The following is a 24,484-nucleotide window of genomic DNA, read 5'->3' as shown; positions in this document are numbered from 1 at the left end:
GAATTATTCCTACAAGAGATAATTGCTAGTAAAGCAGTATCTTACTTCTCAGGCCTTTGTCACCATTCCAGAGACAACTCAGTATTGTTGCACATTTATTGCCCTTCACACGCTTTCACACACAAACACTTGTAAATGTACACTCCAGAAAAGGCCCAGAGTACACCAGTGCCACTTTTGTTCTACTCAGTCGAGAGAGCTTCTTATGATTTTCACCAATCAAAAACTAGTCAAGAGACAAAACCGACATCACAACCCCACTGAGAAACTCAGGTCAAAACAAATAAACAGACCTCTCAGAAGATTTTTTTAAATGGAACAGAAAACATATCATGTGTTACTCATATCACATGCCTATTTATCCCTCAAATATCTCATTCAGTGCAAGAAACCTGCAGTGTTGGGAAGAAAGCACAAAAAGCCAGGAATCTGTTGGTGTTCTTGGTTTGTAATTAGATTGAGCCAAATTTCTGCTGACAGTGGTGTCAGGAGTCTTCCAGGTCCCACCTGAAGTACCTTGAATTGCCTAAGGAAACCTCTCTGTAGCATCCCTTCCTGTGGAAAATGTCTGTTGTTGTCTTGCTCAAATTCCTTTTGGTGATAACTGGTTGGTAATATAGAGATATGCTTTTCCTGAGAATTAAACCAAAGGTCACTGAGAATTTTTCTTGTCCAGTTAAGCATCCAGGAGACTGATAGTGATTGCTGAAGAATTCATGAACAACAATGTACTTTAGCAGAGTACTTAGTTTGTTTGTTCCATGCATGGAATTTGATGCATGTTTGTTTGTTTGTTTGTTTGATGAACCTGTGCATTCTGTCATCTCCTTTGTTATATTTCCATTATCAGCCCTTCTGGTGGATACAATTCCCTTGGGAACAATTCATGGTCACCATCCTTTGCTAATAACAACACACTGTATGTTTGAATTGTAGGCAGTAACCGCTCTAGCCAAGACTCCTAGGGGAGGATTAATTCATTAGCTGAAATTATCTTTTGTAGTTTACCGAGCCTGAAGATTAGTTAGAACTTCAGGTCTCATTTTCAATAAATGTGTATGGTCTGTGACTTGGAGAGGCTTATCTTGTACTCTGGGAACATTCCCTCTTCTTGAATGGGAGCAGATAGTGTTTGGAGGAAGGGTTATGAATTGTTGCATATAACAGAGGGAGGGAGAAAGCCTCTCTATTTCTTGTTGTGTGGGAAAGAAGGATTTAATTGTTACGAAAATGATAAAAAAAATTGGGTAAGTGCTAAATAAATGTTGAAGAGGACTGGTCAGTAATGATTGGGATCACTTGGTAAAGTAGGCACAAGTAAACTGTGCATTTTAGTACAGCTATCTACCAATGTATATATCTAGGAACAAAAATGTAGGATAAAATATTTAGAAAACCTGATCTATGAAGAAAGATTACAACAACTGGGCATGTTTAGTCAGAAGTAGACTGAGACTGTACCTGATAAGTCTTCAGACCTATTAGTTACAGCAGTGGTCACCAACCCGTAGATCAGGATCTACCAGTAGATCTTGGAGCCTCTGACAGGGGATCCTGACTGGTTTAGCTGGGAAGCTATCAAGTGCTGGCACTTCAGTTGCCCCTCCCTCTACTGTCATGCTGCTCCTGCCTCTTGGGAGCCTCCTGCTTGCTGTGCAAGGTGTGGGAGGGAAAAGAGGGAGGTGCTGATGTCAGGGTGTCTCTCCTCCCTCCACTCCCTCACACAAAGAGAGGAGGATGGATGGAGCTTGACAATGCAAATCTGTCACTCTCACAGTGTGTGTGTCTCTGTCATTCTCACAAACACACACTGTCCTTCCCTCTCATCTCCTGACCCAACACACATGTGGGGTTAGTTACAACTTTTGTTGCTTGCAAAGTGGGTTAATTTTGGTTTTTGACTGGTCTGTGCATTTCATAATTTCCATTTCTCTCTTTTGCTTAAATGTAATTCTTTGAGGAGTGAGTTCTAAAATGCCGAACCTGTCATGGCTGGAGTCATTGTCATTGTGGTAATTGTGCTCCTGGAAGTGGCAGGCATGCCACCTTCAGGGCATCCCTTATCCTGCCTTCCTGCCTGTGTTGGCTGTCTGGCCACTCCCAGGGTGGGTGGAGGGAGAGATTGGACTTGAGGCTACTACCCTGCACTCCGAGGCAAATGCTGTATCCTCTTGGCCACTCCAGAGTCCACCCCACCTCCCTACCCACACTCCGAACCCCTTGGCCCAAGACCAGAACCTGCACCCCCACACCCTTCCCCAGCCTGGTGAAAGTGAATGAAATTCAGGGAGGAAGGGGGATGGAGGGAGCAGGGAGAGGCCTCAGAGAAGGAGTGGAGCAGGAGCAGGGCCTCAGAGAAGCGGGGAAGGAAGCCAGGCAAGGGTATTTGGGTTTGAGGTAGATTTTACATTGCTCTTAAATTGAAAAAGTGAGCTTGTGTTAAAAACGTTGGATACCACTGCCTTAGGTGTTTATTTTCCTCTAGGATTTTACAAATGATTATTTAATAATTTTCCCAGTATCTTTCCATCTGAAAAACTTTAAGTGACCGGTATATAAATAGAGCCCTGCAAGTCAATGGATATCCTCCTTATATCTGCAGGTATCTGCATCTGTGGATATGGAAATCTGCAGCTCATTTTTGCAGATTGGATATGAATACAAATTTTCTACCTAGAACCCTGCAAATTTGCAGATATCCACTTTATATATCTGTGGGTGTCTATGGATGTCAGTGCGGATATCTGCGACTCATTTTTTGGATACAAATTTTGTATCTACATAGGGCTTTATCCCTAGGATCTCTTTGTTCCCCCTTTTAAAGACAGGGATTAAGTATGCTTTTCTTCAGTCCACTGAGAAATCACCCATTCTCCATGAGTTCTTGAAGGTAGTTGCTAACAGTTTCAACATTGCTTCAGCAAGTTCCTGAATTTCATCAGGCCCTGCTAACTTAAATATATCTAACATATCTAAATATTCTCTAACCTATTTCTTTGCCTATTTTGGCTTGTGTTCCTTATTGTTAATATTGTGTTAAGTATATGTTGAACTTTAACCTTCTTATTGAAGACTGAACCAAAATAGGCATTAAACACTCAGCTGTCTTCATATCATTAGTTCTTAACTCCCCTTCGACACTACGAAGAAAATTTATGTTTTCCTTCGTCTTTCTCGTTTCAGTGTATTAAAAGAACCTCTTCTTATTGCCAGTTATATCCCTTGTAGGTGTAATTTTTTTGTTCCTTTGTCTTTCTTATTTCATTCCTACTTGCTTGTGCTTTTCTTTTGTTCCTTTGCAATTCATCTGTTTCCAGTTTTTGCGGGATTCCTTTTTGATATACATGTTATTAAAGTGATAGAAATGTAGCCGTGTTAGTATTAAAGAGCTCTTGATGGAGCCATATTAGCATATTACTATAAGGATAGTTTGCAGTTACGTGTTTAATATTGTCTCCTTGAGAAACTACCAGCTCTCCTGGACTTTTTTATCCCATGGATTCTCTTCCCACTGGACTTTACTGCTTAGTTTTCTGAGTGTGTTAAGTGGCTTTTTTGAAATCCATTGTTCTTATTCTGCGGCTGTCACTCCATCCTTTCCTTAGAATCATGAAATCTATCATTTCATAATCACTTTCACCCAAAACACCTTCACATTTGAAACCAATTCCTTCCTGTTGGTCAGATTGAAATGTAAAGTGGCTGTCCCCTCTTCCCTCCCTCTCCCCCCCCCCCCCCCCCCCGTTATTTCCTTCTCTTTCTGGGTCAAAAAATTATTCCCAATACATTCCACATACTGTGAGTGGGTTTATTTTACTTATTTGAAATTCGACACACAAAAAAGTCATCTGAAAATTTCCAGTTTTGAAATATTTATTTCAGGGGTTTTGCTTACTCCCCCAACCACCTGCCATTATAGTTCACATATTGTCTCTGCCTTCCCCCCCTCGGCTTTCCCTCTTTTTCCTTCCTTTTTTCCATTTTCCTGCCGGGAAAGATGACAAAAAGGAAAACAACACACTTAAAAAACAAAACAGTACTGAAAACCCATACTTAATTTTCACCATTCTTCTGGTTTTATCAACAAAGAACATACTTCAAAAATTAAAAACTTTCATGAAAAATGTTATGGAGAGATCATTTATTCATGGAAACTACTTTTTTTGTTCAAAAGATGTCCACCAGCTTCAATCAAACCCTGGAGGGGACTCAGGTGAAAACCTGACAGACTCTGAAAGTTGGGAGAGGCCCCCTTTCAGATCCTCAGGTCCAGGTAGCTGGGGGCTGTTCTGTTTCCAAATGTTGAAAAGATTTTTATGTCTTCAGAAATTGTCCCTCATCTTGACGCCTCAAAGATGCTGTTCACATGATACGAAGTAGCTGCACAAGATGTTTCCTTTCCACCTATGACTAGGGTTGCCACATGGTTTAACCAAAAATATCGAACACCCTCTCCCTCCCCCCCCGCAAAAAAAAAAAAAGGAAAAAAATTCTGCAGTCTAGACGCGATCTTTCGAAAGAGGCTCTTTCAAAAGATGCTTTCGAAAGAGCCTCTTTCGAAAGAAGCCTGCAGTCTAGACATAGCCAAAGTGTGCAGCAACGGTCAAAAAAGCTACTAAAATGATTAGGGGCATGAAATAGTAATAGAGATTAAAATCACTCAGATTTTTCAGTTGGGAAAAGAGACAACGAAGTGGGGATATGATAGAGGTCTATAAAATCTTGATTGAAAGTTAATAAGAAAATGTTATTTAATCTATCACATAGCACAAGAATGAGAATGAAATTAATAAGCTGCAGATTTAAAAAACAAACAAACAAAGGGAAGTACTTCTCACAATATGCAGTCAGCCCATGGAATTCTTTGCCAGGGGAATGCTGTGAAGGCCAAAACTATAATAGGGTTAAGAAAAGAACTAGATAATTTCCTGGAGGAAAAGTCCATCAATGGCTATTAGACAGCATGAACAGGGCAACACCATGCTCTCTTTGTTCCTAGCCACTGTCAGAAGTTGGGGCTGGACGACAGGGGATGGATTGCTTGATCATTGCCTATTCTGTTCATTCCCGTTCCTTCTGAAACACCTAGCACTGGCTACTGCTGGAAGACAGGATACTGAGCTAGATGGACTGTTAGTATGAGCCAGTATGGACATTCTTATGTAAAAAATTACTATAATAATAAAAATGTTTAGTATAGAAACTCCACAAGATAATGGCCTCTCAAAATAGCAACCATGTGAGGTAACAACCTTGGCATTTTAAATATCTTAGCCTACTAGGAAACATGTATTTAGATAAGTTTCCCAGTCACAAGTCGAGCGTTCTGGAGCAGAGTTGCTAAAACATAGTCCAACAAAGAAATGCTCCTTTAACAGGCTCCTGACTTTTCCCTCCACCACACTCCATGCACTGTTGTCCTGGGGTCAGTGGAGACTGAGTTCAGAGATGCTTTCATGTGATTTCACCCCCCAGAAAGGGAGTGGTGGGGGAAAGGCACCTTGCTTAAATTTCCAGCTGCTCACAACTCGCTCTGGCCACTGTTGTTCATTGGGCCACCACCCTGTTGCCAAAGGCACTGTGTTGTCACCTTCTGCTGCCACCTGCCACTATGACCTCTGCACATTTGTCTCGGAAGGTTCCATGAGAGAGCCAGCTAGTGCATGCTGGGCTGTCTTTTCCATAGAAACTCTATCCCTGAGCAGATCTAAGCATTTAGATCTGAGTATCAGTGATGTCAGCTCTACCAAAACAAAAGACTCTCTGGAATCTTGTCAGCTCTGACTTTAGAAACCGTGCAAAGGGGAGGGTCAAATGATGCTTGAGATTCTGACGAAGACCATCAAGTAAAGCACCTGTCCCCACCCTTTCTCTCTCCTGGGATCTGGTGTGTGAACCCCTTTTTAGCCAGTGCATTTTAATTGAAGAAGACAGGCTAAATACGGTTCTGCTGCTCTTTACTCGTACAATAAAGATAACATTTTGTGATGTCCACATTCAATACTAAAGAGATTTGTAAGCCAACACCAGCCAACATTGATCACAATGGCAGCAGAGCTCTTACTGCTGAATATGTAGGCAGAAGAGGTGACTTCCCATAAATAGATCCAGAAGTGCCCCCCCCTCCCGCCCTGGCTCATCACTAGCTATCAATAACATAGGAACAGCCATACTGAGTCAGACCAATGGTCCATCTAGCCCAGTATCTTGTCTGCCAACAATGGCCGATACCAGATGCCCCAGAAGGAGGGAACACAACAGGTAATCCTCAGGTGATCCCTCCCCTGTCACCCATTTCCAGAGAAACAGAGGCTAGGGACACCATTCCTACCCATCCTGGCTAATAGCCAATGATGGACCGAATCTTCATGAATCTCTCTAGCTCTTTTTTGAACCCTGTTAAAGTCCTAGCCTTCACCACATCCTCTGGCAAGGAGTTCCACTGTGCACTGAGTGAAGAAAAACTTCCTTTTGTTTGTTTTAAACCTGCTGCCTATTAATTTCATTTGGTGACCCCTAGTTCTTCTATTGTGGGAATAAGTAAATAACTTTTCCTTATTCACTTTTTCTACACCAGTCATGATTTTATAGACGTCTATCATATCCCCTTTTTGTCTTCTCTTTTCTAAGCTGAAAAGTCCAAGTGTTTTTAATCTCTCTTCATATGGGACCTGTTCCAATCCCCTAATCATTTGAGTTGCCCTTTTCTGAACCTTTTCCAATGCCAATATATCTTTTTTGAGATGAGGCAACCACATCTGTACGCAGTGTTCAACATATGGTTGTACCTTGGTTTTATACAGAGACAATAAGATTTTTTTGTCTTATTCTCTATCCCTTTTTTAATGACTCCTAACATTCTATTTGCTTTTTGGACTGCCGTGCACACTGAGTGGATGATTTCAGAGAACTATCCACAATGACTCCAAGATCTCTCTCTTGAGTAGTTGTAGCCAGATTAGCCCCCATCATATTGTATATATAGTTGAGATTATTTTTTCCAATGTGCGTTACTTTACATTTATCAACATTAAACTTCATTTGCCATTTTATAAGAAAGCTAGTCCTTGTTCATATTTTTCAAATCTCTGATACTTTTTCAGGTAGATGTATTTGATCATATTCTGAATATGCTTTTAAAGTGTATATTAATGTTTCAATTTCAATCCAAATTTCCAACCAATGACTATAATTGGCAACATTGCATATAATTTAGTTGACCATTGGTTGGGGGGTGCTGGGGAAATTCAGAATGGGTGGTTACACCTGCATTGGGGGGTGCAGGAAAATCCCTGCTTGGTGGAAATTTGGTCTTTGACTAATCACTGTGTGCTTCACTGCTTTGCTTTGTTTCCTCAAAACTACACATCTGTGATTAATTATGGACAGTCAGGGTTCCTGTGCTAAACAACTCTTGTTGGCCTGTATTAAACAGAGTTGTGCATGCGTCTCCCTCTGAGGATTTTATCAGTCAGGCCTGGAGATTCTGTACCAAACTCAGAAATAGCAGCCAGGACAGAGAGCACCTCTCCTCATCGCAGCAGGTACCAGAGATCGGGGCAGAAACTGAAATACTGTGGATTGCAGCAGTGTCTCATCTCTGAAATGGAGGCTAAGAACTCAGGGCTCTGTCAAGGCTTTAGCCACTTTCCTGGATGGGAATTAGTGGGTGCACTTGCATGCACACCAATGCTGCATCTCCACATCTCCCTTTCTGATTCTCTTGACATTCGAGGTGTATGATCCAGTCTTGGGGCTGGGACCTAGACACTCCTGGCTTTTCATATATCCTGCTGGGATCTGCATCAGGGATGTTAAATATTGGTTAATTGAATAGTCGATTAACCTAATGAATTCTTATTGGTTAGTTGACTAGTCTATAGTTCCCAGGGGCAGGGCTGCAGCCACAGTGTGCTCTGGCCTCACTCCTGAGGAGTCCCCTGTTACTTCACACTGCTGCCTCTGTATCAGAGGCAGATGTCTGGAGCATCATGCAGGAACTGGTCCACGAGGAGAACCAGTTTAAAAACCAGCTCCCCTCATGGACTGGCTGCCTGTCACCCCATGCTGCTGCTTCTCATACAGAGGCAGCAGTGTGGGGTGGCAGCAGCCTCTATCCAGGGAAGGCTGAACTCCTGGACCCAACACAACCTGGAACTGAGCTGGACTGCCTGCCCACCCAGCTTCTAATACATTTTCAATGCAGAGCTGCAGCAGAGGTAGGTACCAGACCTGGCACAAGCCAGGACTGAGACAGGCTGCTGGCCAGTCTGCTAAAAAATTTACTGGCAAGAGGTGTGGGGAAATGTGTGTAGTCTATAGCATTAACCTATAAGCTTTGCTTATCGGTTAATTGGTTAGTCAATTACACTGTTACATCCCTAGTCTGCATTCCCATATGCCGGATGAAAACCAGGCTGGCAGTGGGGGACAGCTAGCTTACACATTGAAGGAGGGCTTTGGTGGTTTCCTTAGGGAGCTGGACAGTAGTTTTGTGATTGACTGGCTGAGTCCAGCCTTTTGCTCCTGCTACTTTGTTCAGTGAAAGAAAAGCAGTGGTGTTTTTATGCCAGTGCCCCCTTCACTGTCACCCACCCCAAAGATTCAGGCCTCCAAAGTAATGAAATTGGCTTAAAAAGTGGGAGATTTAAAAACATGTTTTTAGTTTATTTGCCTTCTGGACTTAAGTCTTGAGGATTCACATTTCCTAGATGGAGTTCCGTGATGAAAATCACTCTCTAAGTCAAGAATTAGTTTTCTTGCTGCTGAGTACAGACTCACCTGGGCTCTGGCTCTCACGGACTAAGTTTTCTCTGATGTTACCTGTGGGAGCGTCGGCCTTCTAATTACAGAAGCACTTTAGGTCTGTATTTCTAGTCAGGGGGAGCAGATGTCCTGTGTGCGTGTGTCATATTCAGGGCTCTGGTATCTGAACTTGACTTCCTAAGAGCTATCCCCTCCAGAAGGCTTTGTCAGCGGTTTAATGCCTGCAGATGAGTGAAACAGAACTTTGGTCAGATGTTACTCATTGCCCCACCTTACAGACAGACTTCTGTGGCATGGCTTTGCTCAGGATAGAAAGCTTTGTGGTCATTTTCCCAAACAGTATGTGGGAATTTCTCCGCAAGGCACCCGGTGACATCAATGAGAAGCAAACCTGCATTTACTGCTGACAGAAGCACCACTAATTACAAGAAGGGAAGGAAGCCGAACAGCTGGAGACTGTTCCACTATCATGATCCCCCAGGAACTGCAAAGCAGAGTCTTTGGGCAAGAGTAATACCAAGCTTACTGCAGGAGGCCTCAATCACATCTGTTTAAGCAGTTCCATGGAGTATAAATAATTCAGCATTGCAGCTGGGGAGTCTAGACTCAGGGTGTCCCATTCGCCATGCAATGCATGTACAGTGGGTCACAGAGTCATTTGCTCTCTGGGCCAATGAATGTTTAATCCAGAATTAAACAGTTTCAACAGGAGAGAGTGGGGCAGCCCCAGAACAGAGTATCACACGGCCCACTGGCTAGAGGTAGGAGACCCCCCTCTTCAAACTCTTTCCTCCCTCAGATAAAGGGTGGAGTCCCAGGTAAGTACTATAACTATTGGGCTAAGTTATAAGGAGGACACCATTCCTCAGTCTGAAGACTTTTCAATTTGAAAAGGAGACCACTAAGGAGAGAGAAAATAGAGTTCTATAAAATCATGACTGGAATGGAGAAAGTAAATAAGGAAGTGTTATTTATTCCTTCTCATAATACAAGAACTAGGGATTACCAAATGAAATGAATAAATAGGAGTTTAAACCAATCCTCTCCCGCCCTCCCCCCCCCCCCCCACACACACAATGCAAGTCAGCCTGTTGAATTCCTTGCCAGATAATGTTCTGAAGAACAAGAGAATAACAGGGTTCAAAAAAGAGCTAGGTACATTCATGGTGCAGCAATGGCTATTAGCAGGAATGGTGTCTCTAGCCTCTGTTTGTCAGAGCTGGGAATGAGCAACAGAAGATGAATCACTTGATTAACCTGTTCTGTTCATTCCCTTTGGGACACTCTACATTAGCCACTGTCAGAAGACAAAAAACAGGGCTAGATCAATCTTTGGCCTGAACTAGTTTGGCCATTTTTATGTTCTTATTTTCTTGTACTGTATATGGGTTTGTGTTTTAATGTATCTCAAATTTCACTTCAGCTTCCAGGACTAACTCAGAAAGTAAGTCTGTCTGTCTGTCTGTCTAATCTATCTAATCTATCTATCTCTGTGTGAGTCTGTTCAAAACTCCTCCTAAATGGTAAGAGCTATGCCCATGAAATTTGGTATGCAGCTTCCTCTTACCCTAGCTTAACGCTACATCAGGATTTAGTTGTGGCAGGAAAATGGGAAGTGCCAGGAATGGGACTGCTTTCCAGAACATGGAAAGAGAGGGGGCTGCTGTTCTCACGGACGTGATAAGTGCAGAGTGACCATTGGGGGCGGCAAGCACAGGAGAGAGCTATACTGAAGAGTGACCACTGGGGGCAGCTGCACCAAGAGAGTGTCCAGCAGGGCTGGGGTTTGCCATCTTGCCTGCCACCAGATCAGATAAGTAGCCTCCCTGCCCCAAACCCTTCTCCTCCACTGGCTGTGGGGAGGGAGAGAACCCCACTGGATAGGACTCCTGCCCTGAGCCCTTCCTTAACCCCAACCCTCACTTTCACATGCTCCCAGCCTCTGGCCCTGCCCTGAATCCTGCACTCTCCCCTCCCAGCACCAGTCCCCTCCCCTGAAGGACCCTGGTAATGCTGGGTAAGTTTTCTAGTGTTAATATGAAAGTAATTTTAACTTTATCTTTTGTGCATTTTAAAAAAAATGAATATATATATATATATATATAAAAAGTAGTTGGAATCTGGAATAAATACAGTTCTATTAATTTTCATTGTATTATGATTGATGGCACTGACAAACTTTGAACTTGCTTAAAATACTAAATATTTCAGTAAAACCTTGTGCTCTGTTGATATGGACATATATTGTGGCTTGGGCAACTAAAGTTCAACATTTAATTTTAATCATGTATAACCCACAGTGGTGTATTGTTCCATCTAATGGCACTGAGACCACTTCATGCATCATGCTAGAGACTGATGTTCTGGCATTTGATTTAGCGGGTCTACAATAGACCCGCTAAATCAAATGCTGAGGGCAGCTCTGGCCAGCATCTGTACTCCTCACAGTAAGGGAAGCCGACTGGGAAAGTTTTCTCTCATCAACCTCCTGCAGTGGGGCAGCACCTAGCTCAGCTTAAGGTTAGCGGATTCCATCTATGTTGCATACCTTAAGCTGACCTTCCAGGTCTCGTGTAGGCCTGGCCATACCGTCTTACAGAGAGAATAATGAGTATGCACTATGGCTTTAGCTACTAGGCAGCTGGCTTTTAGTTCATGAGGTAGGGTGTTACACATGGAAAATGCAGATTTTAATTTTGTTTTAAATCAGAGAATTTGGTTATTGTGGAAAACTAGGATCTCTGTTGATCGTGACCTGGCCTCCTCAGGGATGTGATGACCTAGGACCAAGCATTGGAAACACCCTGAGGGACCACACAGTCCCAGGACCTGGAGAGTGATTCTTTCTCTCTCGTTTCTGGTTTATTGCCCGTGTTTCCCTTCTAGTACCAGCAGCATGGTCCATCAGGGTAAGGGAATTCCCTCCCAGCTCAGTTCCACCACCAGACAGAGATCCAGGGTAGGTGCTGTGGTTCCAGGGGCTCTGGGGTCTGAATCCACAGAGAGGACTGTGGGGAGTCAGTGAGGTGCTCGAGTCCACTGATGTGAGATTCTCTCTCCTCTCCAGCTGTAACCTGACATGCCCGGTTGGTCAGTACGGAGTCAACTGTGCTAAGTCCTGCAGCTGCCATGACGACACTTGTGACCCCCTGACTGGAGCCTGCCACATGGGTAAGTGCAGCCATTGTGTCTGGGTGTGGAGTAGGATGGGGGGAGGGGAGCAGGGCCCCTTTCTGCTATGTTATTTAGAAAATAGGCGCTATGGAGGGGTGGGGGCTTCCAGCTGTCTGGGTGCTTCTCTCCCCAGGTGCTCCAGCCCCTCCTACCCAGTGCACCCAGTCCTGTTACTAAGAGGAGCCAGGCTCACTTGCCCCTCCCCCAATTGAGATGTTCCCCAGTTCCTCCGGCACTCACTGTCCAGGAGAATCCCCCATGCTTCCCATTGCTGGTTGGCGTAGATCAGGTCCTTGCACCAGATGTGCATCTTAGAGCCACGACTTCCACGCCTACGTTCCGGAATGGCTAGGGAAGCTAGGCATTGCAGAACGCTCTCCAGAGGTCAGCACAACGCTCTTCCATCACCTGATTTACTGCCTGCAAAGCTGCCTCATCATCACAGGGCAGGGAGGAAATCAGAACAAGTTGGAGCATGGGAGCAGTGGCTCTGAGTGAGCCAGAGAGTCACCTCTTGAGCCTAGTACAGTATTTACAATCAGGCAGGCTAGGAAGCAGGTGCAACGATGGATTCCTGAATGTATTTAGTGTGTTAGAATCTCTTTCCCACTGATGCAACTGCTCTGTAAAGGCCAGCAACAGTGAAGATGGACACCGGAGAGTGCAAAGAACTATCGATAGAGCCTTTATATCTATGGCTATGTGTTAGTGTTGGCCCAAGAACAAATGGAGATAAACTGGCTGTGGGTAAACTGAGGCTGGAAATTAGATGAAGGTTTCCAACCATGGCAGGAGTGAGGTTCTGGAACAGCCTCCCATTGGAAGGGGTGGAGTAAATAGACTGACTTGGTTTTAAGCTGGGGCTTGATGAGTTAATGAATGGGAGTCTGTGATGGGCTCCTTCCCAGTCTTGCAACCCCAGTCTGCACTGTCCATCACATAGTGGCTAAGTTTTAACTAGGGGGCTCTTCATTTGTGCAATCTGTAGCACTGTGCCTGCCATCAGCACTGAGCCATGAGGAGTGTGATAGGCTGGAGCATCTCTGGCAGGAGGGGACTTCCTGGCCTCTATCCCTCTGCACAGCGAGCTGGGCTGGACTCTCCAGAACCCGCCCTGTGTCAGATTCTAGCACCTTTGGAAAAGACTAACTTGCTGGGGTGGTGACTTCTCTGCTCTGCTTGGCAGATGCTGCAGCTGCACCAAGCTCTGCGCTGTTCCCTTTCATTCTCTCCGGGAAGCAGGATGAGGCATGCAGCCTGCCTGAGCCACCACATCCAGCTGTGAATTCTGTGCACAGTTCTGAGAGATGGGGGCTGCCCGGAGCCAGTAGGCCATGGCTCCTGTTTCAGGACAGCTTGGACAGGGCATGTGTGGGCAAGTGCTGCTGGGCTGTCCTAGAGACTTGCAGATCAGGGCTGAGCTTGGTGTTTGTCTCTACTTTTCCAGAGTCTCCAGGTTCAGTTTAGTGACTCCATTGGCCTTGTAGTTTGTGGGGCCCTGTGCTTCTCTGCAGGGTGTGCAGCAAATGCCCTGCTCACCCCCTCGCTCTCGCTAGCAGATTCACATCTCTTGAGATAGCAGCTCTGTTTACTGACTCTGCCTGGGGACTCTGCGTAGTCCCAGTGGTTCCATCTGGAATTTGCAGAGTGGGTACTTGCACAGGAAAGAACAGGAGGGGAATCTGGAGAATTCTCACTGTTGGTCAGCTGAGCTCTCTGGCTCCAGCTCCTAGCTTTGATCTGCTTTTCTCTCAAGCCCCATGTCAAAGTGCCTTTGAAGCCTGAAAGACACTCCTGTTGGACTGAGCTGTGTTGGGCCAGAATACTCCAGATCTCACATTTTTTCAGTCTGGAGAAAGCAGTGCAGAGACCCCTGGGAATGAGGGTATAGGGATTCTGTGGTGTTCAGACATGAAATGCATGGAAGGCTCCAGTTGAAATCCTGCAGGGTCAGGAATTCCAGTCTGTACAATGAAGACAACAGCTCTAGCCTCACTGCCCAGCAGGAGAACTGCTCCTTCTTGCATTTCTGGTTACACAGATGGTTTAACTGCTACCCTGTCTCCTTTCTGTCTTTAATCTCCAAAGCTCATTGAACCTGCCATCTGCAACTGCTGACTGGAGTTCCTCTCTTCCCATGTCACTAAAGATCCTCTCCATTCCAGCATCTTCTCTCTGTGTGCCACTGAAACAGCTCTCACCAGAGTGTCCTCTCTCTGGCCATACCCAGGGCTCCATCCTCCCCAATTATCCAGCCACCTCCCATGCCATCAACCATGTTGTCCTTCTTGGAATGATATCCCCCCACCTTGGGTTCAGAACCTTTTTCCTCTCTAAGGTCTCCTCCCTTTCTCATCATTCTGTCAGGGTATATCTACACTAACTCCCTAGTTCAAACTAGGGAGGCTAATGTAGGCATTCGAAGTTGCAAATGAAGCCCGGGATTTAAATATCCCGGGCTTCATTTGCATCTTCCTGGGCGCCGCCATTTTTAAATGTCCCTTAGTCCGAACTCCGTGCCCGTGGCTACACGCGGCACGGAGTAAGTACAGGCAGTCCCTGGGTTACATGGATCCGACTTACATCGGATCCCTACTTACAAATGGGGTGAGGCAACCCCGCACTAGCTGCTTTTCCCCCCAGCAGACCAGGGAGACACGAAGCTAGTGCCCCACCCAGCAGACCAGGGAGACGTGGAGCGGCTTTTCTCAGCAGACACCTCAGCTTGAGAATAAAGGACTGAGGGAAGTGAGGTGTGGGAGAATAAAACTGAGCTCTGGAGAAATGTTTGGCTAGAGTTTCCCCTACAATATGTACCAGTTCCGACTTACATACAAATTCAACTTAAGAACAAACCTACAGTCCCTATCTTGTACGTAACCCGGGGACTGCCTGTAGTTTGAATTAGGATCTCTAATTCGAACTACTGGTACACCTCGTTCCACAGGAGTAACGGTAGTTCGAATTAGATATCCTAATTCGAACTACCTACTCCATGCTGCATGTAGCTGCTGGCACAGAGTTCGGACTAAGGGACATTTAAAAATGGCGGCGCCCAGGAAGATGCAAATGAAGCCCGGGATATTTAAATCCCGGGCTTCATTTGTAACTTCGAATGCCTACATTAGCCTCCCTAGTTCGAACTGGGGGGGTAGTGTAGACATACCCTTAGTGTTTCAGATAGAGGATTCTCTTGTTGCATTCTCTTTTCCCTTTAACTTTGTTTGAACAATCTCATACAAAAACATGTGTTGACTATTGCCCTTATGTGAACATCCTCCAGATTTTAAGGGCAGCCCTATGAACTCTTGGGGAAGATTGGGCAAGAGCAGGGAGGTGACATCAATCCTGCGCAAAATAATGGAGCAGCTGCCACAGAACTCAATTAATAACAACAAAGGGGTGTAATATAATTAATGCCAATCAAGGTGTATTTATGGATAATAGATGCTGTCAGGGACTGTGGGTGTTGAACGCTGATCCACAATGCTCTTAAAAGCCAATAAATTCTGACCTGCCACCTTGTGTCCTCCTAACAACCTCAGAACACTGACAGAGTCCAATTCTGGGATTTGCTTGGTGGAACTCCAGCATTTCCATTTGGTCCCCTGCTTCTGTTTAAACCAAGCAGGGGAACAGTAAGTTTTCTGTGCAATGGGGATTCTCCTGCTGAAGATGCCCATTCCCCTGTGTTACTGCCTCCTACTATCTGACTCTAGTCTCCTGATAACATGACCCTGCCTGCCTTGTGACACCTGATTCTCTACCTGCTATCTGGCCTGTCTCAAACTATGATCTCCTGGTATACACCTAGCCTGGCCCTGCCTCAATTGCAACTGTTACCTCAGACTACTCACATGCTGGTCATGACACAAGCTAATTTGAGATTTTCTTTGGATGAGATGACAAGTGTGGTTGATATAGTGTCGGTGTCATATATTTAGGGTTCTGTAAGGTGTTTGACTTGGTGCCCCTAGAAATATGTAAAATTAACATGGCACATATTAGATGGATTAAAAAATGGCTAATTGAATAATCTCAGATTAACTATAAACAGGGAATTGTCATTGAATGGATGTGTATCCAGTGGGGTGCCACAAGGATCAGGTCTTGCCCCTACACTACTTAGCAGCTTTATAAGTTCTCTGGAAGAAAAGTATAAAATCCTCACTGATAAGGTTTGCAAATGGTACCAATTTGGGGAGAGGTAACAAAAAACTGGCCACTGATTCAGAGCAATCTGGATCTGTTGGGAAACTGAGCTAAGCAAACAATATGCATTTTAATGTGGTTAAATGTAAATGTATACGGACAAAGAACATAGGCCATACTTTACAGGATGAAGGACTCGAGGGTAGTGATGGATTTTTTTTCTAGAAGCTCTGCTCTGGGCATTATTTTGGGGCAGTTACCTAGCCCATCTGAAACAAGAAATTGGACTAGATGATTGTAAGGGATGCTTGTGGACTCTCTGAACTATCTGTGTGACAAAAGCAGAACAAGATCTCACAGGTGGAAGTTGCAGATGGCACAAATCAGACTAGAAATAAGTGACCTATTTTTAACAGTGAGGATAACTAGAGATGTAGTGGATTATCTATCACTTGGAAACTTTAACTGGGATTTTTCAAAGGATGTCAGTGCCTGAGTTACAGTCGGTACCAGGCATCTAACCTTCTAGATGGATTCTCTGGCGGTCAGGCTAGATGATCACAATGGTCCCCCTTTCCCAGGATTTAAAATGTATTAAATTAATATTTTTTGCATCCACTCAGGATGCAGCTGGCTCATCGCTTTGGCTGTGCTACTCCTCTTTGTGCGTCTTTCCTTGGGAGTGGGATGGGCAACTGGCTCCCCAGGGCAGTGTGTTAATGGGTATCTCATGTCCCTTTTCAGAGGCCAATCAGCGGATGGGAGTGATCGCAGCGGGGGCCCTGCTGGCTTTGCTACTCATCCTCCTCCTCTCGCTACTCTGCTGCTGCTGTGTCTGTCGCAAGAAGGAGGAAGCTCAGGGGTAAGTGTCTGTGCCTTTGCTTCCACACTGAAAGCCCAGCATGTGGCCTTCCTGGGCCACTGTTGTCTAAGCTGCCAGGTGCCTTATCACTTGCCTTAGGCACTGGCCACTCCACCTCAAATGCCAGCTCTGGCTGCCGGGGGAGGCTCTGTCCCATGTGGTCAAAGTGCAGCACTGGGGATCAGGAGTTGCAGGGGCTAAATCTTGGCCCAGTGCTGACTCCATGCCCTTAGACAGGTCTCACCCAGTGCTGGAGTGGGGGAAAAAAAGTGGAGAAATCAGCCTAAACAAAACTCCACTTTCCAAGGAAGATAAGCTGTTTATCCTGGTCTATGCCAGTGGTCTCATTGATGTTCTGTGTCTCAGCATCACCATCTGCAGGCTGGGCGGGGTAGAAGGGGAGTCTGTTCAGGTGGCTGTAAAGGGTTTTGAGATCCTCCCTATACGAGCGCGCTCAGCCTCTGGCTCATGCCCCTAGGTGCGTGGTGCATTTTTTGGAGCAGGAAGGGGAAAATACAGCATTGCCAGCAGAAGCAAGATCCCTTTAACTAGATCAGGTTGTTCCCTGACGTATTGGGAAATGGCACCATTCAAAGTGCCAAGGGAGTGAGTGTGCCTGTTCCTAAACTAACTCTCAAAGCAGCCAGCCATAGAGGGCACAGAACCAGATCAATGAGAAATCTGCATGGGAGGACTGTGCAATGTGCTTGCCAAATGCTCAGAGATCAGTCCCGTGGCCAGTTCGCACAGAGAGAAGGGAGCTGGCATTAATCCGGCAGATAGGGCAGAGTGGGATCTGATGGCTGGTAGCTCATGCTAGGCAAATCCAGAACTGAAACACGGCACAGTGAGGGGAAGTGAACATTGAAACAATTACCCAGTTACGAGGGCCTGTGTGTAACTGGGAGCCCTTCCATCAGGACTGGGGGTTTCTTTCTAAAGATCTGCTGTGGTTCAAACAGAGGTTCTTGGGCTGGACAGAAGAATCCCTGGGTGGGTTCTCTGGCCAATAAACCCAGAAGGCCAGACAGGATGATCAGGATGGGCACTTCTGGCCTTGAAATCTGTGAATCCATGAAAAAAGAATCCTGTTTGAATAGGAGCATGTTCACTCAGCCAGGACGCTAGCCCCTTCACCCCTCCTCTTCCCATCTGCTGCTCAGCCAGGGCCCCCACTTGGCGCATTCCCTCCCACCCATCTCTAAAGCTGTTTAAAATCAATGTAAAATGTTTCCACAGCAGGGGAGTATATTCTTCCTCATTCTCTGCTATGACTGAACTACTTTTGCAGACACTTTCCAAACATTTTCAACCTCAGACACAGACAGCCTGGAAAATTTCAACCAAAAAGGTGAAGACTTCTGAAAACTCTGGGTAATTGCAAACAGGTTTATAATAATGGCCACTTTTAGCAGACTTCACTCCACTGGCTTAGTCCCATCCTCCAGGACTTTTCTGTTTGCCAGTGCATGTGTCCTCCAATTCAGGGTGACTAGGGGCAGGGGGAGAGGAGGTGCAGCCACCTCTGGGCAGAATGTCCCTCTAACAATGCACTGCAAAGAGGCTTGGGAGCCAGGGATAGCACTGCTAAGAGGAAGCGTAGAGCAGTGTTGGGTGAGTGGAAGACTGCGTTCCACATACATCAAATTTGAGTAAGACTCTGGGGTAAAACTCATGCTGTTACAAGATGTGCCATGATGCTCACAAGGGATCAGGCATGAATTTCCCCAAGAGGCATAGCAGCAGAGTGGAGGAAAATGTAAGTACTGGTGCCATTGCACCCTCTGCTTCCCCTAGGGGCCTTTATGATAAAATGCTGATCTCCTGGTTAAATAGCTGCCTGAATCCATGCTCCGGTGGGCAGATAGGCTGATCCTTGGGTAGCTAGCCCCAGCTGCTGCTCAACCTCTACTGCCAAAGTGCTATTTTTAGCATGCTAGCTCACCTCTGTGTACATCTCGCTAAGTGGGGAATCACACCTGCTGTTTGCTGTGTCCTAGACGGTGAGTGTAGAGATGGAGTGAAAGTGTAAAGGACACCGCAGACAGGGAACAAATAGCTCACTAAGAGAAAAATTAAAGAGTGTCTGACTGTTTGGATAAGTTGGGTATGTTGGGCAGTCCAATAAAAGACTGGCCACTTGTACTGAGAGACTACAGTGGCCTATATGTCATGGCAGGACATGGGTGGTCATGCCTAATGGCTAGAGCAGGAGTCATGCCTGGTGGTTGGAGCAGGACTTCAGAGCTAGGAACTCAAGTCGAGGAACTCATAGCTGGAGTAAGGAGCCAGGAGTCACACCGAGGTCAGAGATGGAGTCACAAGGAAGCGGGACTGGAACCAAGTAGAGTTGAACAGGAACAAGGCTGGAGCAAGGTGGGCACAGGCGTGATTGCGGCTGCAGAGATAATCATTGAGTAGCCAGCAATCTGCTGATGCTGAGCTCAGGAGGAGGCCTGTTGGTTCTCTCCAGCCAGCCAATCAGACTGTCCTACCGCATCCCAGCGGAGCTCATTAATCTGCCTGGAGGCTAGGCTGGCTAACCATCAGTGTCAACGGAAGAATCTCAGTCCTGACGGTGCCCTCTGTAGTAAGATGAAGGTCTGTAACATAAAATAACATATCACAGGCCTGAAAATAATGAGCAAAACTTTTGCTCAGTGAAACTGCAAGCAGGAAATAGACCTGGCTAACAGGAAATAGTGCCAACAGGGTCAAGCATAAAGAACGCCAAAGGGTGTCAGGCATTGACTGTAAAACACATTCCATGGGGGTCGTAACAGAATACTTGGTTAAGAAACACTTTGGAACCAACTGCCTCCCCACAAACACCCATCTGGGTTCTGGACAGGGTCTGAATTGACAGCATGATGGATAGTAATTGAGCCCCTCCCCTTGTGTGAGGTGGTAACTAGGCAACAGAGGGCAACAACCTGATACGTCAGGAGTGATGTGTAACATGTTTGTACCTGTGTATAAAAGTGCACCCCAAAGAACTGTCTTTGTCTAGCCAAGGGGACAATACTGGATCCATAGTATTGACTGAGCTATCCCATTGTCACAGGGTGCATATGCCTAAGGGCTTAGCAGTGAGTCTGTTTGCTAACAATTGTGACTGTACTTCACTTGACAATAAACCTTGTCTGATGCCTTTGATCCTTATCTGATTTTGTGGTCTTTTGGGGGCTCTCTTGGAGTCTGTCTTGATCACTAATTGTGTATAGTTAACATGGTAGATGGGGAGCACACACACGTATGCAAGCAGCTGAAAGTTTATCATTGACAGAGCAGAACATCTGTCAGGAACCCATCGGGAATGTCTGACTGGTGATACACTCCTTTCAAAGGTTTCTTCCAGAGGCCTAGGTTTCTCTGGATGAATTCAGTGGAATGCCATGGTAGAGCTGGTCACACAGTAGAGATTCTCTACTGGCTCACGGGGTAGTAAGTCCACCTCAGACTGTGCAAAAAATAGTGACCAGGAGATTTGACACTGTTTTAAGTTTTGAGTCATACAGAAATATTCCAAGTTCTTGTGATCAGGAGGGACCTGAAATAGGGTCCTTTGAGGAGGTGACACCCCTCGCCAAAGGCTGCCTTAATTGCCAAATGTTGTCATGCCCTTCTGCAGAAGCTGGCTTGTGTGAATAAAAGCACGAGTGGAGTTGATTATGTGACCCATTTGTTGTGACAGCGTGGCTCCAATGGTGAAATCAGATGCCTTGGCCTCCATAGTGAAATTACCTGGGATCTGGATGGACAAGGATGGCATGCATTAGTGAAAGCCCTCTTTAGTTTGTCAAAGGCACATTGAGCCTCAGGAGAACAGACAAATAGTTTTTCCTTCTGGAAGAGCACCCAGATAGGCTGTGTCTACACTACATGCCTCTGTCGGCAGAGGCATGTAGATTAGGGTTGTAGGCAAAGGTAAATGAAGCCGCGATTTAAATGATCGCGGCTTCATTTACATTTACATGGCTGCCGCGCTGAGCCGACAAACAGCTGATCAGCTGTTTGTCGGCTTGCCGGTAGTCTGGACATTCCCCCATCGACATCAAAGCCCTTTGTCGGCAGCCCCGTTATTCCTCGTGGAATGAGGTTTACCGGGGCTGCCGACAACGGGCTTTGCTGTCGACAGGGGGAACGTCCAGACTAGCGGCGAGCCGACAAACAGCTGATCAGCTGTTTGTCGGCTCAGCGCGGCAGCCATGTAAATGTAAATGAAGCCGCGATCATTTAAATCGCGGCTTCATTTACCTTTGCTGAATAAACAAATCTACATGCCTCTGCCGACAGAGGCTACCAGGTAGAAATACCCCCTTGTTAAAGCATTGGCAAAAATTGGTAAAAATCAAAGAATTGTTATACCTCTCACTTATTCCTTGGAACTTCCCACTTGGAGGTGGCAAATACCTCACATGGTTCCATAGTCAGCCCTTCAGGCAAAATGGTGTACCCTAAGAACTAGGGATGTGAACAGTAATCTGTTACCTGTTGAGCATCATCCTACACTTACCCACCTGCAGCCTGCACACTGCAAGCCAACCCCCCGTGACTGGGGCTGGGAGTCGGGAGCCAGCAGCCCACCCTGCCCCACTAGGTGGGAGCCGCAGGTGGCAGCTAAACTCACTTGGCTAGGGATCGGGGGCAGCAGCTGGCAGACAGTACAACACGGCAGAGGCCAGGAGCTATCCCTGTGAGGCCAGTCTAGGGCTGGGAACAGAAACCCCGCAGGCTGGGGACTGCTGCAACTGGACTAGAGCAGTCCCCCACCCGGGATCCTGCTTAGCTGATTAACTGGTTACACATTATACTATCCTAACTCTTAACCAGTTAATGGATTAATCCGGATTTTACATCGCTACTAAGAACTTGATTGTGCTCTAGTCAAATTCAGACTTCTCTAGTTTAGTATAAAGGTGCATGTCTTGGTCGTGGAAGATCTGGTTTTCAGAAAAGATGAGAATAACATCAGAGTAGATCACAATGGTCTGATCCAATGTGTCAGTAAACGTAGCCTGGATTAAACATTGCAGGGGCAGTGCACAAAGCAAAGGACATTACCCCCGTGTTCCAAGTGCACATACTGGATGTGGAAGGCACTCTTCTACTCATCCTATTCCCGAATACAGGCCAGGGTTATAAGCAATGTGGTCTGATCCAGCTTCTTAAAGATCTTACTAGAGTGAAATGTTTCAAAGAGCAGTAGGAGGTTATTGATTCCAGATGTTGATCTTATTCAAGGCTTTATAGTCTATGCAGGGTTTCAGAGAGCTACCTTTTTCACTACAAAGACAATCAGAGCTTCGGCCAGAGATGTGGCTATGCAGATGAATGCCTCTTCCAGATCCTTGGAGAGGCATTTTCAGCCCACATGGGGCTCAGACTCTCATATGGAATAGGTATGTCCACAAGGAACCTTGGCTCCTGTTTGACATCTGATGGGGCAATAATAGTGGCACTACATTAGCCTCCTTGTTATCAACCACCTCTGCCAGATCCCTGTACTTCCATAGTATAGCTGGGACTACTGGGGGAGTTATAGGTGTTGATGGAGGTTCTGCTGATATGATTCCCTTTGTTCCTGAATTATGGGGGATGACAGGGTTTATTAGTTTTAAACTACTGATGGTCTCTGGCAAGGAACTGGGTTTGAGCAGACAAGACTGCCAGGAAAATAGAGAGCAAAACCAAAACATAATTGCCTTCCCACCCCCCTGCCTCTCGTGAATATGCAGACAATGCATATTGAGCCAGGAGATGCCAAGAATGACTAGGAAACACAGGGAATAAGCGAGGCTGAACTGCAGGGGGTTTGCAGTGGTTCTGAAAGGCTGTGAATTCCAAGGGCTGTGAATTCCAAGGGCTGTGAATTCCAAGGACATGACTGGGTCCAGTGATAGGACAGACCTATCAACGTCTTGCATGAGGTAGATACTGGTCTCGTGCTGTTTTGGAAATCCCATATGCCCAAATGAGTTTCCAGCCCATAAAGGTAGTAGAGACTCCAGAATGGACCTACTCTTTTTGAGTGGCCTTTTGTGGCAGGGTACCACAGACGAAGTAGAAGGTGGAAAAATGTTGGCTGCCGGTTAGTCACTGCAAAAACGCTGGTCAACAGATGTGGCCCAGCTCAGACCCCTCTGCTGGGACTGAAGCATTTCATTATTGAGGTGTGGATCAGGCCTCACATGGGTAGGATGAAGCAAAATGCCCAGGTTGTCCACACTACAGAGATCTTCTGCCCAATGTTGAGCCTTCTCCCCTTTAGAAAGGGGGTCCAAGTCTGGGCCATATCAGTCTGCATGGGTTTGGATTGTACTATGGGCACATGAGTTTGACTGGCAAGGGCAATCATAGCCAGCATGACTCCTTCCTTGGCAGTGTTTGGATAGTTGGTTGTCAGTGTGAATGCCCTGATCAATAAAATCATCTAGGCCAGCCATAGGCTCTATCCTGCTACTGTGAGGGAGTGCAGAGGGGACTAGCAGATCCTTTCCAGCTAAAATCGCTGTGGAAAAAAGTCTCCCGGCAGTGTGGCTGCATCTCATACTGTCAGCTGCTGCCGGAAGCCTCCATTTGGCTGCAGTGCCAATTAAATTCCAAAACAGCACATGTGGTTTGGGGAACATGTGGTCTGCATAGAATTACTGAGTAGATAAAAGAAGCCACTTCGCAAACACAGACTCATTTTCAGAAGTATTCCTTTGGAAAAGACTTGAAATAGTTTCCTTCATCCATAGCTTGTTGGACTCTCTGGCTCTTTGTGGCTGTGCTGGCTCATTGCAGGATGGGGTTAGCTCTGGAAAAGCATAGGCTGCTGCTTTCCCAGCACAGAGCTCCTGGAGGGAATGGCTGTGTCCCAGCTAGCAGCACTGGAATGGCGGAATCTTTTCACAGTGGGTGGGGACAGTTCTGGTTGTAGGTCATTCTAAACTTCGGCAGGTCTGCTCCACGTACTGTGCCAAATCCTTGATCGGTGTTCCCCAAACTTTTCACCTCATGCTTCTCTTCCCCCTGCCTGTGCCCCCGACAGCCAGGAGTGGGGGATGCAGACAGGTGTAAGAGAGCTGAGACTGGAGCCACAGATGGGGATGGGTTGTGAGCAGGAGCAGCCAAAGCCAGGACTCCAGGTGCAGGGCCAGAAGATGAAGCTGAGAATAGAGCCCTAGGCGTGGCACCCAGGCCAAGACCTCTGGAGTGTGGCCGGGAGCAGATCCTTGAGGGTGGGATTGGCAGGCAGGGCTCTGGGCACACGTTCCCCAGTGCTTTGTGAACCTCTGGGGCCCTGACAGGCTGAACAGGAGTAGTGAGAGCAGGTAATGTGCCTGTTCACAATGAACCCAAGGAGCCTTCTGTTGCCTTGGAAAATTGAAACGTGGAAGTAGTCATCTTCTACTGAGGGCACTGTACCAATCCCCAGGGAAGGAATAATGGAAGCCCGCAGACCACGCAAAACTTTAGAGCAGGTGTCTCAAACTCAATTTATCTTAGGGCCAGTACCAGTCCTCAAATTCTCATAGCAGGCCA

At 46.1% G+C, this 24,484-nt stretch overlaps 1 protein-coding gene across 3 annotated transcripts in view; it reads left to right on the top strand.

Annotated features, from left to right (window-relative positions):
* SCARF2 (scavenger receptor class F member 2) overlaps positions 1-24,484 on the top strand; it is a 98,658-nt gene that overhangs the window by 40,371 nt on the left and 33,803 nt on the right. For all 3 annotated transcript variants that reach the window (XM_075898218.1, XM_075898217.1, XM_075898219.1), the window contains 2 exons: positions 11,834-11,937; positions 16,837-16,954. In XM_075898218.1, coding sequence (XP_075754333.1) covers positions 11,834-11,937; positions 16,837-16,954 — 222 coding nt within the window. The remainder of the gene's footprint in view (positions 1-11,833; positions 11,938-16,836; positions 16,955-24,484) is intronic.

The sequence above is a fragment of the Pelodiscus sinensis genome, chromosome 15 (assembly GCF_049634645.1).
Source record: "Pelodiscus sinensis isolate JC-2024 chromosome 15, ASM4963464v1, whole genome shotgun sequence".
In the NCBI taxonomy this organism is placed as follows: Eukaryota; Metazoa; Chordata; order Testudines; family Trionychidae; genus Pelodiscus; species Pelodiscus sinensis.
This window is presented reverse-complemented; position numbering and strand designations above follow the sequence as displayed.